This window comes from Xyrauchen texanus, chromosome 24, assembly GCF_025860055.1.
Source record: "Xyrauchen texanus isolate HMW12.3.18 chromosome 24, RBS_HiC_50CHRs, whole genome shotgun sequence".
In the NCBI taxonomy this organism is placed as follows: domain Eukaryota; kingdom Metazoa; phylum Chordata; class Actinopteri; order Cypriniformes; family Catostomidae; genus Xyrauchen; species Xyrauchen texanus.
Window position 1 is genome coordinate 6321097 of NC_068299.1, and position 19868 is coordinate 6340964.

At 38.2% G+C, this 19868-nt stretch overlaps 1 protein-coding gene across 1 annotated transcript in view; it reads right to left on the minus strand.

Annotated features, from left to right (window-relative positions):
* The window catches only part of cdh23 (cadherin-related 23), a 326796-nt gene that overhangs the window by 296051 nt on the left and 10877 nt on the right, over positions 1-19868 (minus strand). The window contains 2 exon segments of the mRNA XM_052090034.1: positions 4577-4651; positions 9771-9868. Of these exon segments, the coding sequence (XP_051945994.1) occupies positions 4577-4651; positions 9771-9855 (160 nt within the window). The 5' untranslated portion in view covers positions 9856-9868.

The following is a 19868-nucleotide window of genomic DNA, read 5'->3' on the forward strand; positions in this document are numbered from 1 at the left end:
AATGAAGGTTCTGCCATTGCCATCCCAGTTCCCTGACCTGAACCCCACAGAAAATTTGTGGGGTGAACTGAAGCGGAGAGTCCACCAACATTGACCTCTGAATTTGAAGGATCTGTAGAGATTCTGTATGGAGGAATGGTCTCATAAAAAAAAACATTATGGTATTATTCAGTAACCACTTGCTTGATATGCACAAAATATTTGTTTGTTTGTTTTTTTAATTTTCTCCCCTTGGGAATTGGAATGCCCAATTCCCAAATCACTCTAGGTCCTTGTGGTGACGTAGTGAATTGCCTCAATCTGGGTGGCAGAGGATGAATCTCAGTGCCCTCCGCGTCTGAGACAGTCAATCTTGTTGAGCCAGTTACCGTGGAGACCTAGCACCTGGAGGCTTCATGCTTTTCCCCGTGGCATCCATGCACAACTCACCACGTGGCCCACTGAGAGCGAGAACCACATTATAGCGACCATGAGGAGGTTAACCCAACGTGACCCTACCCTCCCTATGAACTAGGCCAATTGGTTGCTTAGGAAGCCTGACTGGATTCACTCAGCATGCCCTGGATTCAAACTTGCGACTCCAGGTGTTGTAGTCAGTGTCTTTACTCGCTGAGTTACCCAGGCAACCCCAAATATGTGTTGTTTTAAATCTTAGATTCTTCTCTTTATAATGAATACAGCTGATCTGACCAATTCTAAAAAACTGTTTTTCAATTTGCTGATGAAGTAGAACTGTTCCATTTCCAGAATTTGCCAATTTGTGATCACATCAGTCATATTTAGAACCAATTAAAAGATCAAAAAGATTACAGACAAATGTTAATTGTTAATTGTAAGTAGAATACAACGGGCAAATTTGTTTCATTAAGAGATCTTAAAACCTCTTTAAATTTATAACGTTTTAATGAAGTCTGTATGTTAAGCAATTCAGGCTGAATAAATTCCAGGATTTTAATACTTCAAGTTAGAATGTTTGTAACCAGAATGTTGAAGTGCTGCATTGCCATGAGTTATTCTACATTGGCTGCACAGATATTAAGCTCTTCTGTAAACATTCAACACACCCTTGCTAATAGTCCGGGTTAAAGGACTTGCTGGCAGAATCTGAGATTTTTGGGATAAGTGTGGAATGAGCATAAGTGTATTTGCGGTTCAGAGAGCCTCCTATCAGTGAAGAGTCCTGATAGATCTGTTTTAAATCCAACTCACGACAGCACACGGCAAGATGAAAACCCTGACACTCAAATTGTTCTGTCAATCATCTAAAAAAGCTGAAATAAATACAGGCACAGACAGAGACTTAAAGACAGAGACTGTTAGAGCAAAGAGCTGCTTGAAACTAAACACAAACAGAGTATATATAGTCAATATAGACTATACAACAACACATCAGAAAACTGTTTAATAATTTTGCTGCCATCATGTACTTCTTTTTGTCTATGGTATAATACAGGCAGATCTAATAATTATACATAGTTGTTCGTAGGTTATTACCTAAATAACCTATGTACATTGTAAATGTACACATTTTTATGTTTGGATAGACACTGAAACGTACAATATAGATGATTTGACAACATCTAAAACATAATTTTACTGATTTAGATTTTATGAAACATACAATATTTACAAATCCATTATGTACAAATATTTTTCGAACAAATAATTTGCACATTTTTACTGTTTTTTTTTAGATATTTTAGATCTCTTAAACCTACCCCTAAACATATCCACTTTTCAAAAATATAAAAATGTAATAGGCAGATTAATATTGAGTTACAATAACTTTCTTTAATTTAAATATGTTCTAGAGCCACTAATCACACCCCTACCCCTAAACCTAACCCTAACTATTTCTTAACCATATAAAAAAAAGGCAAATAGTAGAAAACAGGGCTGCACAATTAATTGAAATAAAATCTAAATCACTATTGCGATTATTAAAATGCAAAGGGCTGTGATTTAATATGAGCCTGTTAGGTGATGTGAAGTGAATCAGCGTCAGCCAGTGTTTACATATAGTGCTCCATGATGCACTGTGGACACACTGTTTAAAATCACGGAGGACATTGAGGTTTCTATAGTGAAAAACTCTTGCGCACAGGCTACCGCAAAATAGGGAGAAATACCCCTGCTTGGATGGCTACTTTTCCACTGAGAAAGCTGGCCTTCAGAAAGCTGACAGCATCTCTGCTTGGGTGTGGCAACAGGTGATCGCTCCGTCTCCGTACTCAATTTTTCATTGTTCATTGAACTGTGTTATATTGTCACGATCCCCTGTTATCTGCCCCGTGTTTCACTTGTTAATTGTCATGCACTACAATTCCCATGATTCCCGGCCCTCATCACTCTCTCATTATGCTTTTATCCAAATCGACTTACAGTGCAATTATTACAGGGACAATCCCCCCGGAACAACCTGGAGTTAAGTGCCTTGCTCAAGGACACAATGGTGGTGGCCGTGGGGTTAAAACCTGTGACCTTCTGATTAACAGCCCTGTGCTTTAGCCACTACGCCACCACCACTCCCGTTTGGTGTTCTCTCATTGTTTTCACCTGTTTGTCATTTAGTCTCATTACCTTGTGTATTTAAACGATCGACCAAAAATGGATCTAGCTGTTACGATTGTAGGAGGCAGACGAGGAGTGAGGATCTACACGCGGGTTTTTATTAAACAAAGTGGAAACAGACAAAACGGGAACAAAGGAAATATCCACGATGGGAAAACAGAAACCAAAAACATGAAAACATCAAGGGTACACGAACTGGGTAAACAAGACAAAACAACAACTTCTAACATGGGCAAAAACAACAGCATCCAGACATCTACATTCAAGCAACGATCGACAAGGGAATGGAAAACAAACAGGGTTTAAATACACAAGGTAATGAGACTAAAAGACAAACAGGTGAAAACAATGAGAGAGTGATGAGGGCCGGGAATCATGGGAACTGTAGTGCATGACCGTTAACAAGTGAAACACGGGGCAGACAACAGGGGATCGTGACATATAAGTAATTTCAAACTCGTAATTGTGCTATATGGCCTGCTGTAATTACCTATGACACTCGGCCTGTGGCCGAATCACAGCAGTGCTGATGTAGGGCCATATAGCACTCTTGCTCACATGATATTACTTAAATGTGTATATATATATATATATATATATATATATATATATATATATCCTTATTAAGGATTTAATAAGGATATGTAAGCATTTGCATGTCTCTAAAGTTGTTAATACATAGAATTATTATGTTTTAGATTCTCTCAAAATGTAAATATACGTTTCGGTGTCTATGCAAATGTTCAATTGCTAAAACCACACTTTACATAAGAAAACATATGAATTTAAATGAGATCATGTTGTAAAATATCAAAGCTGGCAGTGGACTTGTTAGCTGACACTATGATGCCTTTGAGGGAAGTATTTAAAGGTTTAAGGAGTTTTTCACCTAAAACATTTTACCCAGGAAGAAATGAATAGTTATTTGGACAATTTTTACAATAATACTATTACCTAAACTAATCAAAACCTTTATATAATTGAGGCTATATCCAAAAAGTATGCAGGTACTTTTTCAGAAATGCGACTGTTGTCCTTTCTAGTAATACTCAAAAAACATTTTATAAAAAAAAATAAAATACAATGAAATAAATTCAAGATAAAAAATGGCAGTAGTGCACAACTAGAGTGTGTACATCAATTAGGAAATTAAAGACTGTTCAAATTCATAGCATTTGTTCATGTTTTATAGCTGGTATCTCTGAGACCCCAAACAAAACACGAGGGTTAAAAATTTATTCTAATTAATAATTTAGAATTAAAATGTATTCAATTAATAATTATACATGTTATGTTCAGAAAGTAATAAAAAATAACTTTGACTGTTGCATCTCCTGTACCCTAATATATATCAAATGAAGTGTAAGCTTTGCAAGTTTAAAACAAATAAAGTCAATTTATTTGAGTCCTTTCAAATAGCAAAGAAATCCCAAAAAATAATTCTGGCTAAAATATCTCAGACAGATAACTAGTTTTCATAAGGAAGGAAAAAAAATGTCTAGGCCCAAAACACAGCAACAGTGCTTTATTCTAGAAAATATACAGAAATTCCAAATCAGCTTTTATTTTCCAGTTCATAACAACCAAGAGGATTAAAACCGAAGCAAACAACAAACAGTAGGGCAAACTGGAGACTGAGTTTATGATGAAGAGGTCAGAGGGCTTATGATGAAGCTTATGATGAAGAGGTCAGAGGGTTAAATAATCATGCATGCTCTTTGACCTAAAGACTGCAAAAATTAAACAGCCATTTAAGACAGGTTGAGTATGAATAAGGGATGAAGATGTATACAAAGAGGAAAGATTGAAAGTATTTTACTGTAAGGACAAATTAACTTGTATTGTTTGCACGCACACACACACACACACACACAAACACATAAACGTCTGCCACATCATACAGCACTTTATAAAATGGAAAGTACATGTAAGGCAACCATCCGAATGGATACAGCATACAGTAAGAATCTCTGTGTGAGTTCAGATGTCAAGCATTGACACTCACCCACTGGCGTGTTCTCATAGATGAGCAGGTAAGACTGGAAGAAGTAGTTCTGGAAACGGGGAGGCTGATTAGAGGCTAGTGGAGAGAGATAGAGAGAGAGAGACAGGTCTTAAAATAAAATAACACACACACAGCAGCAGCAACATTAAACAGCAAATAGGAGATGACATCTATCAACACATCAAATGAACACTCTCAGTTGTGGAGCCCTCTCCAATCAATACCAGGGCCAAGTCAGTGTTTTTGTGTTGAGTGTGTGTGAGAGACAGCATAGGTGTGTATGTTATTTAATAGTGACATCCAGCCACTCCTAGACTCAATCTTGATCATCACAATATATTATTTCGACTCGTCCCTTGTTTACTACAAAAAAGCGTTTAAAGTAAGGCACTTACAATGGAAGTGAATGGGGCCAGTACATAAACATTAAAATAAGCACCTTTTCAAAAGTATAGCCACAAAACTTAAACAATATACATTCTTAACATGATTTTGTGTGATAAAATCATATACTAACCTTATCTATGTAAAGCTAAATCCAATCCCAGGATTACAGTGTTTTGTTGTCATGACAACAAAGTTGTAATAATGGATATAACTTTACACAGATAAGGTTGGTAAGCAATAATTTGATCACACTCAATTCATGTTACAGTGTATAATGTTTACATCTTATGGCAATACATCTAAAAAAAACATTTTTGCATTTATGGAATGGCCCCTTTAACTTCCATTGTAAGTGTCTGAAGGGACGGTCACACTAGGCTTTGAGCACTCAAAATGTTTTCAGACAACGAAACAGACTAGAATATGATGTCAAATGGGAGAGCTTCTGGTGCAAGTAAATAATACATCACAAATAACAAATAATATTATTTTAAACATTTTAAAATATATTGTCGGGAGCCTGGGTAGCTCAGCAGTATTGACGCTGACTACCACCCCTGGAGTCATGAGTTCGAATCAAGGGTGTGCTGAGTGACTCCAGCCAGGTCTACCAAGCAAACAAATTGGCCCGGTTGCTAGAGAGGGTAGAGTCACATGGGGTAACCTCCTAGTGGTCACGCTTAGTGGTTCTCGCTCTCAATGGGTGCTTGGTAAGTTGTACGTGGATCAGGGAGAGTAGTATGAGCCTCCACATGCTGTGAGTCTCCGCGGTGTCATGCACAACGAACGTGACTGAGGTGAGTGGGAATTGGGCATTCCAAATTGGGATAAATAAAAAAACTAATTATAATTTTTAAATATATTGTCTACTCATTTTCCTGAAACAATAAAACACACAGCTTTAAAATATATATTCTTTGTATTGAGACGAAAGTTCAGCATGTGAAGTTTCGATCTTCTATTGGTCACATATCCTCACGATGTTTGGATTCATGGTTCAGAGTTCACCAAATTTGAACTTTTGAAATGCAGCGTAGTACAAAATTTCTTCGCATGAAGTTGCGTTTCCGGTCTCCCCCGGTTTGATGCGTTTGAATGGAGTGCGAAGTGTGGTGTGACCGCCAACCTTACTGTTACCACAATTTTTGTGGGGCAAGTCAAGATTAGTTTTTGTGGTCATCAACATTATGCCACAAATGCTGTTAATTGAGCTTAACTTGTTCTGGAACCCAGAACATTCCTTTAAGTTTACCGACAGTGTAACAATCAGTGTTACAGTTTTTACAGTGTAACATTGTTTCTTACCGATTCTCCTTTGAATTTCTGCTTTAGTACTCAACTTTTTACTACAACACACTTTACTTTGACATGTGAACATTTCCCCATCCGTGCTTGTTATGGATGAGACATATGTCTCTCCAGGAATAAGCATAGCTCACGTAGTAACGTGTGTGTGTTCTCATTCCAGGGGCAGCAGGAGACAAGCTGATTTGTCAGAAAGATCAGAGCTTTGATCGTGTGCATGGGTAGTGAGCCACTGAGACAACACACACTAGAGGCAGAGTGTACAGTATGTGTGTATGTGTTTGAAGTGCTGCGGTTTGATAGGGTGAATCACTCTTTGACTCTGCTTTGAGCGAGAGAATGAGCCAAAGAAAGAGAGAGAGTGATGCAGAGCGAGAAATGAGAGCCATCAACTGTGCATCCGCCAATACGTGCTAACCAGAATCAATCTAGAGTAACACGTCAGCCTGTGTTAATTACTGGACCATTACAGACTGGCAACAGAGATTAAAACGCTCGGTTTTAGGTGAGTGACAAACTATATCACAGTTTTAATGAGAGTTCTTGCCAAAAAGCAAATTCTGCCACATCTGTCCTGGCGTTTGCTTGTGATTGTTACACTGTAATGACAGAATTAATAATCAACTCATTATTGTTGCTTAATGAAATTTTCTTTGGCCCCCATGCATTGAAATTAAAATGAAATGAATAGGACTTAATTGAATTATAAAACTCTTCTAATATAACACTCTATGGCCTGTTTCACACATCTTGCATCTGTAGCACACAAGCGGCAACTATTTATTTAGATAATCAGAATCAGAATGAGCTTTATTGCCAAGTATGCTTACTCATACAAGGAATTTGTCTTAGTGACAGAAGCTTCCAGTGCACAAACAATACAAAAACAAGACAAAATGTAATAAAAATAAAAGTGAATAGAAAATAAAGTATAGATAGAAATTGTGGGCTTACAAGGACAACTCAATAGAACAATATATTTTCTTTCCATTATTTTGTTACACACTGTCTTTTTGTCTCATTGAATTCAGGACAATATACAGGTGAAACTCGAAAAATTTGAATATCGTGCAAAAGTTCATTAATTTCAGTAATTCAACTTAAAAGGTGAAACTAATATATTATATAGACTCATTACAAGCAAAGTAAGATATTTCAAGCCTTTATTTGATGTAATTTTGATGATTATGGCTTACAGCTTATGAAAACCCCAAATTCAGAATCTCAGAAAATTAGAATATTACATGAAATCAATAAAAAAAAAGGATTTTAAATATAGAAATGTCGGCCCTCTGAAAAGTATAATCATGCATATGTACTCAGTACTTGGTTTGGGCCTCTTTTGCATTAATTACTGCCTCAATGCGGCGTGGCATGGATGCTATCAGCCTGTGGCACTGCTGAGGTGTTATGGAAGACCAAGATGCTTCAATAGCGGCCTTCAGCTCTTCTGCATTGTTTGGTCTCATGTCTCTCATCTTTCTCTTGGCAATGCCCCATACATTCTCTATAGGGTTCAGGTCAGGCGAGTTTGCTGGCCAATCAAGCACAGTAATACCATGGTCATTGAACCAGGTTTTGGTACTTTTGGCAGTGTGGGCAGGTGCCAAGTCCTGCTGGAAAATGAAGTCAGCATCTCCATAAAGCTTGTCTGCTGAAGGAAGCATGAAGTGCTCTAAAATGTCCCGGTAGACGGCTGCGTTGACTCTGGACTTAATAAAGCACAGTGGACCAACACCAGCCGATGACAAGGCTCCCCAAACCAACACAGACTGTGGAAACTTCACACTGGACTTCAAGCATCTTGGATTGTGTGCCTCTCCATTCTTCCTCCAGACTCTGGGACCTTGGTTTCCAAATGAGATGCAAAATTTGCTCTCATCAGAAAAGAGGACTTTGGACCACTGAGCAACAGACCAGTTCTTTTTTTCTTTAGCCCAGGTAAGACGTTTGACATTTGAAGCCCATGTCCAGGACCCGTCTGTGTGTGGTGGCTCTTGATGCAGTAACTCCAGCCTCAGTCCACTCCTTGTGAAGCTCCCCACACATTTGAATGGCCTTTTCCTGACAATCCTCTCCAGGCTACGGTCATCCCTGCTGCTCGTGCACCTTTTTCTTCCACACTTTTCCCTTCCACTTAACTTTCTATTAATGTGCTTTGATACAGCACTTTGAGAACATCCAACTTCTTTTGCAATTACCTTTTGAGGCTTTCCCTCCTTGTGGAGGGTGTCAATGATGGTTTTCTGCACAACTGTCAGGTCAGCAGTCTTCCCCATGATTGTGAATTCAACTGAACCAGACTGAGAGACCATTTAAAGGCTCAGGAACCCTTTGCAGGTGTTTTGGATTAATTAGCTGATTAGAGTGTGACACTTTGAGCCTACAATACTGAACCTTTTCACAATAGACGGTTCTAGTGCTCAGAGATCTATAGCACTGACCAGAAGGCAACAGTTCAAAAAGGTAATGGGCAGGGTGAGTGGGGTCCAGAGCGATTTTTCCAGCCTTTTTCCTCACTCTGGAAGTGTACAGCTCTTGAACTGTAGGGGGCAACCAATAGTCCTCTCAGCAGTCCAAACTGTCCTTTGTAGTCTTCTGATATCCAATTTCATAGCTGCACCAAACCAGTGCAAACACGTCCTGAACGCTCCATACAATCCATGTGCTAATTGTGTTAGTCCAGAAGACAAGATAATCAATGAAAAACTACAAATATTTCAGACTTTTTCCCACACAAAGCCATTGTATAGCTTAAAAAGACGTATAGACTACTTTGAAGTGTGTCGCCATCCACAGTTTTTGGTATGAACTAACTCTTTAAGCATTCTCTCTGTGCCGTAGGGGGTTTGAGATTCAACGCTGGGTTGTTCTGGGGTTCAGGGCTGAGCAGGGATCAAACTCCCTCCCTAATTTACCTCCCTTTCATTTAACCCATTACCAATCAGGGACAGCTTAATATTCATGAGAGCACAGCTTCCATTGGACCAATGAGAGACACAGAGAGAGAAAGAAGGGTAATTGGAGAAAGATGGACTGTGTAAATGACTGAGAGAGTTGCAGCGAAAGTAAAGGACAAAGGCAGGAAGAGGGAGAAGAGTGGATAATAAACTACTCTGGCCTGATGTTAAGCGGCAGTGACACTGTGTTCTTAAACTTGTAGTGGTAGATTGGAGGTGTCCAGCTCTCATTCCAGAAATCAGTCACAGCACACACACACACACACACACACACACACACACAGTGAGGAATGATGGACAGGCGTGTGATAGCAGTGATGGAGTGAGATGTTGGAGAGAAGACAGGGCATGTGGGCAGAGAGGAAGGACAACGGAGAGGAGAAAAAGAGGTAATGAGAGGAAGCTTCAAATGAGAGAAACAGATGAGAGTGACAGAACAGGGACAGCACAGCTCAGCACAATCACAGTTTTAATCTGAAAGCCTGAGAGACACATTTGACCCGTGAGATAAACAAAGAAAGAACATCTGTGAGTGTGTTTACCTTCACAAAGTGTGCGTAGCATCAATAGGGAGACAAGCAACTTGACCAAAGTCATCTTGCCTCCAGAATTTTCACGACAGGACATCTCCAATCAACACCTGTGACACACAAACACACACATTGCTGTTTCAAGGTGATGTTATGCTGTTTTGTTCAATCCTGGACATATAAGCAGCAAAACATAATATGTTAAATGTTCATCATATTGCATACTAATTGTGGTTTAATCAGATTTTTTGACCAGTTTGTCCAACCCTAGTTTTAAATTTACAACACATATGAACTGTGAAATGCATTTCCCCACTGAAGATCTACTCCCAAAAATGTTGCATGCTAAATGCACTTTTAGTGACTTACTGTGAAGTCTTTGAATAGACGATATGGCTTGAGGGGAGGAGTATTATATCAACAGTATTAATGATTAAATAAGCATATAATTTATGCATTAAAATGAAGAATAGTTTTACACTCGCTCCAGTGAGGGGGAGGGTTCACTTGACAAGGGATTCCCAGAGAGTGAAATACTCACACACACTCAATGCTAATCGAGACGCATGTGCTGCTAATCATCTCGCCGGCATCTCTTTTGCTCTAAGGATAACATTTATAAATACTGTGTCTGAGTGAGAGAAGTGAAAATGATATTTACAAGACAGCTGATGTGGTGTTACAGAAACTGCAAGGTTATATATATAAATGAACATGCAGTTTAATCACAGCATGCACAACCTCTGTTTAATTAGGCTAATTACCAAGCTGGGATTGGCTGAGCTTGTTTGTTTTGCTGGGACTTACTGGTAATGCTATCGTTAAAGATGTCTGCAGGGACAGAGTCTAGATAAACAGCCCAGCTTCTTTAGGTTTAATTCCAAAATGAGAACAGGAACAATTCAAGCACTCCCGTTGTAAAGCATGGATCTCCCGATGGAGCAATTAGTAAACATTTGGTTCTTGATTAACAATAGGTTAATAATAATCAATTACCGGTACTTTATATAGTAGATCAATAATGCACCATGTGTCTGACTGTATTAAGACACAGGTATACATACAGAAAATGGAAAGTTGTAACTTTTACTTTGCACATACTGCGCATCAGATACAAGTTTCCCAAACGTTTTGACCAGTGAATTTAATTTAACTTTTCAGCCGTTAACATAGTAATATAACATCATTTTATAGAGATCTGAAACAGATTTACAAATTCTTGAAATTAATAGATTAAACCCTCAAGAAAAACCACTTTGCGCCCCATAGGAAACAGTTAACAGCAAATATACAACAGCTAGTTCCGGTCCTCAAATCTAACTGAACGAGAGACGTTCCATAAATACTGATGTCTCAGAACATCAGCACTCGTACGCTTCACTGTTTACATCACTCTGCTTGTGTTTGTGCCATTCTAAACTAAAGTGTAAGAGCAGTGCAGATGTGTAAAAAGCTTGATGTGTCTCTTTACATTTATTTTTGTGACATTGCAGATTTTATCCAGCAGGTGGCAGCAAAAGAGCATTTTTGTGTGTAGTCAGTCAGTATTTTCATTCATCGGCACTTTGTTATTCTCGGATTACTAATACACTACTAAAGCTTGGAAATAGCTTTAAACAGCTTTAAACTAACAACTTCAACACTGAGGCTCATCACAGCTGACAGACACAACATATTGATGTATTACACAAACTCAAGGTGCTTGCCTCTTCCCAGAGTTTCCACATTGGAGAGGACATACTTTTCAAAATGGCGGACTTTACGGTTTCTATAGTGAATGACTCTTGCACACCGGCTACCACAAAATAGGGAGGAATACCCCCGCTTCGTCGGCTATTTTTCCACAGAGAAAATAGGAATAATTTTCAAAAATGATATCTCTGCTTGGGGAGTGGCAACAGAGACAGGTGATCGTACAAGCTCTGTATCACTCTCTCTCTCTCTCTCTCTCTCTCTCTCTCTCACACACATACACACACACACACACACACACATACATACATCTTTGTTTCTCCAATAACTTGTTAGAAACAGCATAAGTCATGATACTAGTTCTAAAGTGATGATCTAGAGAGGCTTGGACACATCATTTGGTTAGAAACAGCAACAGCAGATTCTGATCCGTCGCGTAAGAAAGTAGTTTCATGCACAAATGCATTTTTTGTGATCGTACTCAGTTGTAACAAGGATGGGCAAGGAGGAGGCGGGAACCACCTGAACAGTAAACATAACATTTTAATGCCAAACATAAACAAACACAGACACACATGCAACGTGTCTCTCTCTCTCTCTCTCTCTCTCTCTCTCTCAGACTTGCACCTCCGGCTCCCCTTTATCTCTCTCTCTCCCGCTGATCAGCTGATTCAGCGCCAGCCATGCACCATTACGGCCCGGCCACACCCTCCTCCTTGTCAGTTTTCCTCATTTTTTAATTTTTTATTTACTTGTTCATTGAACTGTTGTATATAAGCAATATCTCACTCGCACTGCTGAGATTACCTACAACACTAGGGTTGCGGCTGAATCACAGCAGTGCTGATGTAAGGCCATATCGCACTCTTGCTCGATCAAGAGTGCGATATGGCCTTACATCAGCACTGCTGTGACATTTGCTGTCTTATGAATCACAGGCAATTATCTTTAAAAGCCTGACCAATGCTATCATGGTCGGTGGCTTGCTTGCAAGTTTTACTCAAGCACTCACAATGGGTAATATCTTTATCAACTCAAGCTCAAGTTCAACTCAAGTTAAGCTCAATCAACAGCATTTGTAGCATAATGTTGATTATCACCAAAAACATTTTATACTCATCCATCCTTCTCTTTATAAAAAAAAAAAACTAAATCAAGGTTCGATTGAGGCACTTAAAATGTAATTAATATGGCCAATATTTTGGATATTTTAAAGCTGCACTACAGAACTTTGTGCTCTCTAGCAACATCTGTGGTTGAAACTTAAAATTGCAAGAAATTTGCAAAAGAACACTTTACATGAGTTGTGTTTCGGCACTCTCAAATCTCCTGATTTGAGCTGACCTGTACATCGCCTGTGTGTAATCATTACTCAGAAATATTCAGAGCTGGAGTCATTTGTATAATTTTCATGTTGATATTATTTTATTCTATTAAATATTTAAAACCCAAATATTACTTGATTTGATAAGGATAAACAACAATTGTATTTACAGATTTTGAATTAATTAATTTTACACTCAAAATGCTTTTTCATAAAGAACAGCGGACTCTCCTCAACCACCACCAGTTTCAAGAATATTTAATATGATTATTCAAGTGTTTTATCTACTATTAATGTTTGTATTGTACTACACTTATCAATTTAAGAGGTGAAACTTGTGATACAGCTGATATGAGATCAGTGGATGACCTTATTATTTTATATTATATTGTACAGCCTCAGTTGATAATGCAAGTAAAATAATCCTACAATAGTACATCTATGCACTGCACACAATAACAATGTAAACTAATGATGGGGATAAAATATACTATATTAAACAGGAAAATAATATGCATAAATATGCTATATAAATATTACAGTAATATGCCAAATAATTTTTCTAGGCATACTGTAGTGAATCGGGTTAAGGTAAGGACACTTTTTGAACACTGTTTTTGCTTTTGGAAGTGTTAAAGGCACGTTGTGCTCTGTCTTTCGGAGTGTGAATGCACACAAAGCTGAGGCCAGTTGTGGTCCGAATAAAGGTATTGTTCACCCAAAAATTATAATTCTCTCATAATTTACTCACCCTCGTGCCATCTCAAACTCGTATGACTTTCTTTATTCTGCCGAATATAATTTGTTTACTTTGTTTCTCACCCAAAGCGCTTCATCGCTTCAGAAGGTATGGATTAAACCACAGTCATATGGATTACTTTTATACTGCCTTTATGTCCTTTTCGAAGCTTAATAGTTTTGGACCCCACTGACTTACATTGTATGGACAAAAGCGTATCATACATCTATACAAAGGGGGGGGGGGGGTAGTCTACACCACTGCCTGCATATATTCTTCGCATTATTTTCACCACTTCACTATTTCGCCATTGTATAGTAAAACAGCCACCATTAGTACTCATGGCATTACCCACGTTGACAATGCAAATGTACCACAGATCACAGCCAAATAATACGGTTTAAAAAATAAATGTAGGGGACTAAATCCACTAAACCAAATGTGAGGAAACAGCCTCAGTCATTTGAAATAAAATGCATTAAGCTCGTAATGATTTCGTTCTTTTCGTCTCCTCATATATCTTGATTCATCTCTCAGCTTCCACACACACAGGAACCTCCAGACCTCCTATCACGAGTCAGGCTCCTTACAAAGCTTGCACAGCAGACCTAACAGAAATGCATCTTTAAAATATCCATTTGAAAATTGTCATCACATGGTATTTCCAAAGAAGAGTTTTGTAAATGCTCAGCCCTCAAATGAATGATATGAGTCTAAAAGAAAATCTAAAAGTTGATTTTGTTTTTCACACTGAGCGTTTGCCATCATGGGTGTTTTTATTCAGTTAAGCAAATTATAGTCAAACTGGAAAAGCACACATCTTGTGTTTGTCCCTGCAGACTCAGCAGGGGAAGGGGGATATACAGTATGCAGCAGAAATGCATAAGCATTTTAACTAAATGAAATGAGCAAGCTGCATATGATAATGTTTTGGTAAACATGGCAATCCCTGGTGCAGAATATGAGCAACAACCTTGGCTGAGAATTGGATTTTGAAAAACAAAAGAGAGACAAAATAGAGAGGGAGAAATAAAGAGCGAGAGAGGGGACAAATAGTCACATTTGTTTTCATTTGGCGTCTTGCAATTTTCTGGGTGATATAATAAACAGAGTTCCCTGGCGTCATACCGACATAAACTGTCTCCTAGCCCACTGTTAGCATAAACATACTGCCACAGGAAAAGTGAAGTCACGAGGGGCTCAATCCACCTGCTTCTGAGGGGAAATCTATCAATTCAACTTATTTTGTCTTTTGCTTATGCTATATTGTAAATAGGGGTATAGCAGACTTGATATTTCAAGCAGTTTCAGCATTGCCCTGTAGTGTGACATAATTCCTGGATATAATTCCTCTAAGACTATTTTTCCCAATTCTTCTATTATTAATGTACATGCAACATCTATAACCACATATTAACTTGGAATATTTGTACCATTAAAAAACAAAATTCATACCACAGGACCATTTAAAATTAACTATTGAAGGAAAATGGTGTTCAAAAATAGTAAAAACTTGAAAGAAATGATGTCCAGTTACAGGACTTAAAGGGGTCATATAATGCCATTTTTGTACAAGTTAATATGAATCTTTAGGGTCTAAATGAAAACTTTGTAATATACTTTTATTAAAAATTCTCATTAGTATTTTAAGAAAACACTAATTTTACCTGCTCAAAAACAGCTTTGTTTTCAGCACTGCTTCAGAGCATATGACTTTAAATGATAATGAGCTTTGGTCACCCCGCCCTCCGTTCTGGAGTTATTCTCCGTGATAACTGTTTTTTGACATTACTTCTAAATCAGTAACATACAAGTAAACCAGGTGTAACTTAGTGTTACCATGTTAACTGTAACACCTGCGTACACAGTTTTTAATAACACAATAACCTTAACGCGTTGTTCGTTATAAACGTAGGATTACGAATTATATTGAGAACGTCGTAACGTTATGGAAAACATGCCGTAATGTACCCTGAGTGTAAACATTAGCCACATTCATTGTGAAGCGTGCAAGCGATTTGCAAAGATTAATATAAAGGTTAATAAAACGTTACACTTACTTCTTCTGGAGGTGCAGAGGGAATATAAATAGTTGGTACCGAATCTTTTTTCAGCAGCAGCTTCTTAGCAAAACCAGCTTTATACTGACCCTCGTTTATAAAGCAGTCTGGTGAAAAATGATTCACGCAAACATGAACGCATTGACGCTTGCTCGTGGGGAATATTCCCATCGTGAACAAAACTCAGCCACCGCGCCTTCAGCGGTTCAGATTTAGGAACATCAAAATGACTGCTGTGCTCTTTATTACACCGAAGAACAGGACACCACAATCGCTTAGGTGCCATTCTGCTCCAGTGTATCAACAATGATGACGGACTATGATTGACAGCTCGCTCACGAGTGAGGGCGGGTCTGTGTTGAAACACTGCGGTCAATCAACAATCCTGGGAGGGGCGTCCGACCGTGTGACGTCACATGGTCGAACGGCTCGATTTGAGGCAGGGGAAAATATATAAGGAGATTAAAACAAAAACACTGGATGGATTTTTATCATAATAGGATGGTTGTGTACAGGCACAGCCAACACACATTTCAGTACAATCAACTTGAAAAAGTGCATGTACCATTATATGACCCCTTTAAGTTATGCCCTCTCCCTTTTGCATAACAATTCTAATATTTCATTTAAATGTATTGAATAAAAGGATGCATATATGGGAGAACTGCTAGGGAAAGAGGTAATGTTTGGAATAGAATACTATAGCTTACTTCAAACTGAATATTGCACAGTATACTGTATACAATGCAAACTCTTCTTTAAAAACAGTAATTAAAATATGCACTATGCACCAATAAACATTTCAAACTGAAGTATGATTCATTGCTGTCACATGACCTCATAACATTGCATGCATGTGCCGTCCAGTTATGTTCTTGGAACTACATACAATGCTTATGCATTTTAATTTAAATGTTGTTAAATGTAGTAGGTCATAATACAATTGCGTACAAATTGAAAATGTGCACACTGTGCACAATATACATACTATACTGTATACTGAAGAAATAGTAAAAGATGTATGTTAGCAAGCAATTTACAAACACAGCTTCCACCTAGACTACACTTTGCAGCTTGTACTGTTTGGTAATAAGAACACATTGAGCGGGTAGAGCAGCTGCAAATGGGATGCTTGTGAGCACCGATCTAATACCTTAAATGACAAATGGGATGCTCTACGGTCTCATGATCTTCATGGTCATGCACAAGCAAAGGCACTGCGACCGCAAGTCCACATCAAGTGTGCAATTTCTGCCAAATCAGAGGAGTAAGATCTTATCTTACATTCTTAACCATTACAATCACGGATAACTACACAATGGCATTAACCTTCCATTGCACCAAACTACAGACCTTGCACCAAACTCTATGAAAGACCTGTTTAATAAATAGATGTGATGGAGTCAATGCAGGCTAAACACCAAAGACCACAGTTATTACACAAGCTCTCTGTCAACTGTCTTCATGTTCAAATATAAGTCAAAAAGATTAGCTTAACAAATCCAACAACTCCAAATAATAATAAGAACATTTTCTCTACTGTCTGCTGCAAAACCACTCATGTCTAACTAAGGAAATTGATAAAAGAAATGAAATTCCTTTTCAAGAAGCTTTCAAGCAGTAAATTGGTTGATTACAGTTTGAGAGCCTTGTTTTTAATGTATTAGGCAAAAATTGAAAACGCTACCATTAAAAAGGTTACTTGCCTACAAGGGGGTGACTTGTATTATCCAGCTCAGCAAACTTAATTTTACTAATGAGAAACCCACAAGGGCCTGGGGTCTACAGTTCACACATTGTATCACATGATGTCAGAGCAAGGGTGACCAATGGCAAACAGGTAGAGTGTTTGGGAAACTTGTTTGAAAACAGCCATTTCTTTTTGGTAATGCTAGCCTAGTGTCACAGAAATTACAGATCTTTAGCAATTCAGTATCATATTTTAATTATGTCTGAATTTAAAAAGGTAACGCATCTATCTGCAAAATAATGAACAGGGTTTGAGGCAATATAGTCTTCATCAGTTATGAAGATCCTTTTGAGAGCACATGCTCTTTGGTGCTCTCTTGTGATGCTGTACACATCCTGAGGCAGGTACTGTGAAATGAAACATAAATTTCACTCCAGTAAACAAACAGAGTAAATCAGCCCAAATGTACACATGGAATTATGCGAGTTTGCCACATCAGGTCTGTAATTTCAGATAAGTGTCATCAGTGTGCGTTCAACACTGATATTTGAGCACACTCCTCCATCTAAGATAGAACTGTACATGAAATGGGACAGACATGTCTTTCTAAATCTATAAATGGAAAAAGAATACAAAAATGTATTTTCAAAAACGATATTCTTCTACAAAATCCCTTTTTCAATAAACTTTTGGCTAATTTACCGTCAACAATCTGGTTCCCAAAGAACAAATCCTATTACTTGCTTCATAGGGGAAGCACTACACTCACCATGAATTCTGAAGAAAAAGATCTACCAATCAATCATAGAGTCATGACAAACAGGCCCCGTAGCGATAGCCCACTTCCATGACACACTGTAAATGACATAATCGAGTCAGTCTCCCCTACACTCTCAAACAACTACTTACATATTTGTATATCTGAATATTTTGCAATAAACATCAAATATACTGTATTGTTTCTATACATTTATTACATGGCTCAAGTGGCGGTTCTAGCTTGTATGGCACCCCACCCCCCATCTCGAGCATCAATAATAACCACTATCAACCAATCAAGACTAAACCAATTCACCTTGGGGGTGTGCAGACTGTCTGGTTTTATATTATTCTTCACAAAAAAAAAAAAAAAATGCAACATTATGTCTGTGAAACTATATATTCACAGTATTTGTAGTTTTATTTTTGTAACGTTTTGTTGTGTGACTTATTTTCATTAGTACTGTACAAAGTTAGAGGTGCGCTATTTGATAGATCCCCCCCGCTCCCCCTACCCCGGGCTTCCAGTGGTTAGACCTGAACTACCCCCACCCCCCTCCCCATCTCGTACTTCTGAGTGGGAGAACTTCCCAGGTAGTAGCCCGCCTAGCTCACAAACAAAACTAGAATCAGGGCGCCCACTCTGACAAGGTTAATTGACCACAGTCCCACACGGTGACATGATATCATTGATGTGATGTGCAAATGAGTGATAGAAAACTGATTTCACAATTGTCACCATTCCGAATTTTTTTTGTGCGGTGCCGGCAAGATGCCGCCCTGGGTGCTTGCCAATGTCGCCTATACCTAAATCCGCTATTGCGTGGCTCTCTGGACTACTCAATTCAGATTTTTCAATGGCGCCATCTAGCAGTCGGATATTTCTTAGTAGCAACTGCACATCTACCAATCAGACCACTCATCCGGATATTTGTGAGCCATCGTTCCTGCTTATCGGATCACTGTGCGTTCTCTACAAGTAAGCTAAGAAAATAATTGAAACTCAAGTCAATGTTTCATGTACATTTATTTGGCAAGCAGTCTTGTAATGAGATACACAATGAGCAGTCAGACGAATATTAATTACAAAATAATAACCAACAGAACACCGACGCAAACCGGAGATGGATTTCAGCTATCATTTCAGCTTCTCATATAATTATATAATTTCAACGCAAATTAATTTTTTATGTCAATTTATTTATTTATTTGGTTCGTAGCATGTAATAAGCAGCATAATGTACAGTCAACCAGTTGTTATGACAAGGATCTCTGGATTACTCGATTCTGATTGGTCAATGGCGCCATCTAGCGGTCTGATTTTTCCCTGTAACAACCGCACATCCACGTATCAGATCGCTTGTCTGGGTATATGCAAGCCATCATTCCTGCTTCTCAGATCACTGTGCATTCTCTACGAGTAAGTTAATAAAGCAATTTGAACTCAAATCAATGTTTCATGTGCATTTATTTATTTATTTGGCAAGTAGTCTTGTAATAAGATGCATAATGAGCAGTCAGACATTCAGTAATTACAAAATAAACACCAATAGAACTCAGACACAAACCGGAGGTGGATTTCAGCTGTTCAATGATTTCTTTCTTCTCACATAATTGCATAATTTCACAGCAAATCAATATTTTATGTCCATGTATTTATTTGGCTAATAGCCATGTAATATTGGGATAATGTACAGTCAGCTGGTTGTTATCGCAAAATAAGCCCCTTCAGGGTGATAAAAGACCCCTACGCTTCGTGTCCTGATCTCCCTGTCAGGTTCATTTTGTGATAACAACTAGCTGACATAATATCCCTTACATAATCAACAACTTAAAATCAATAGTT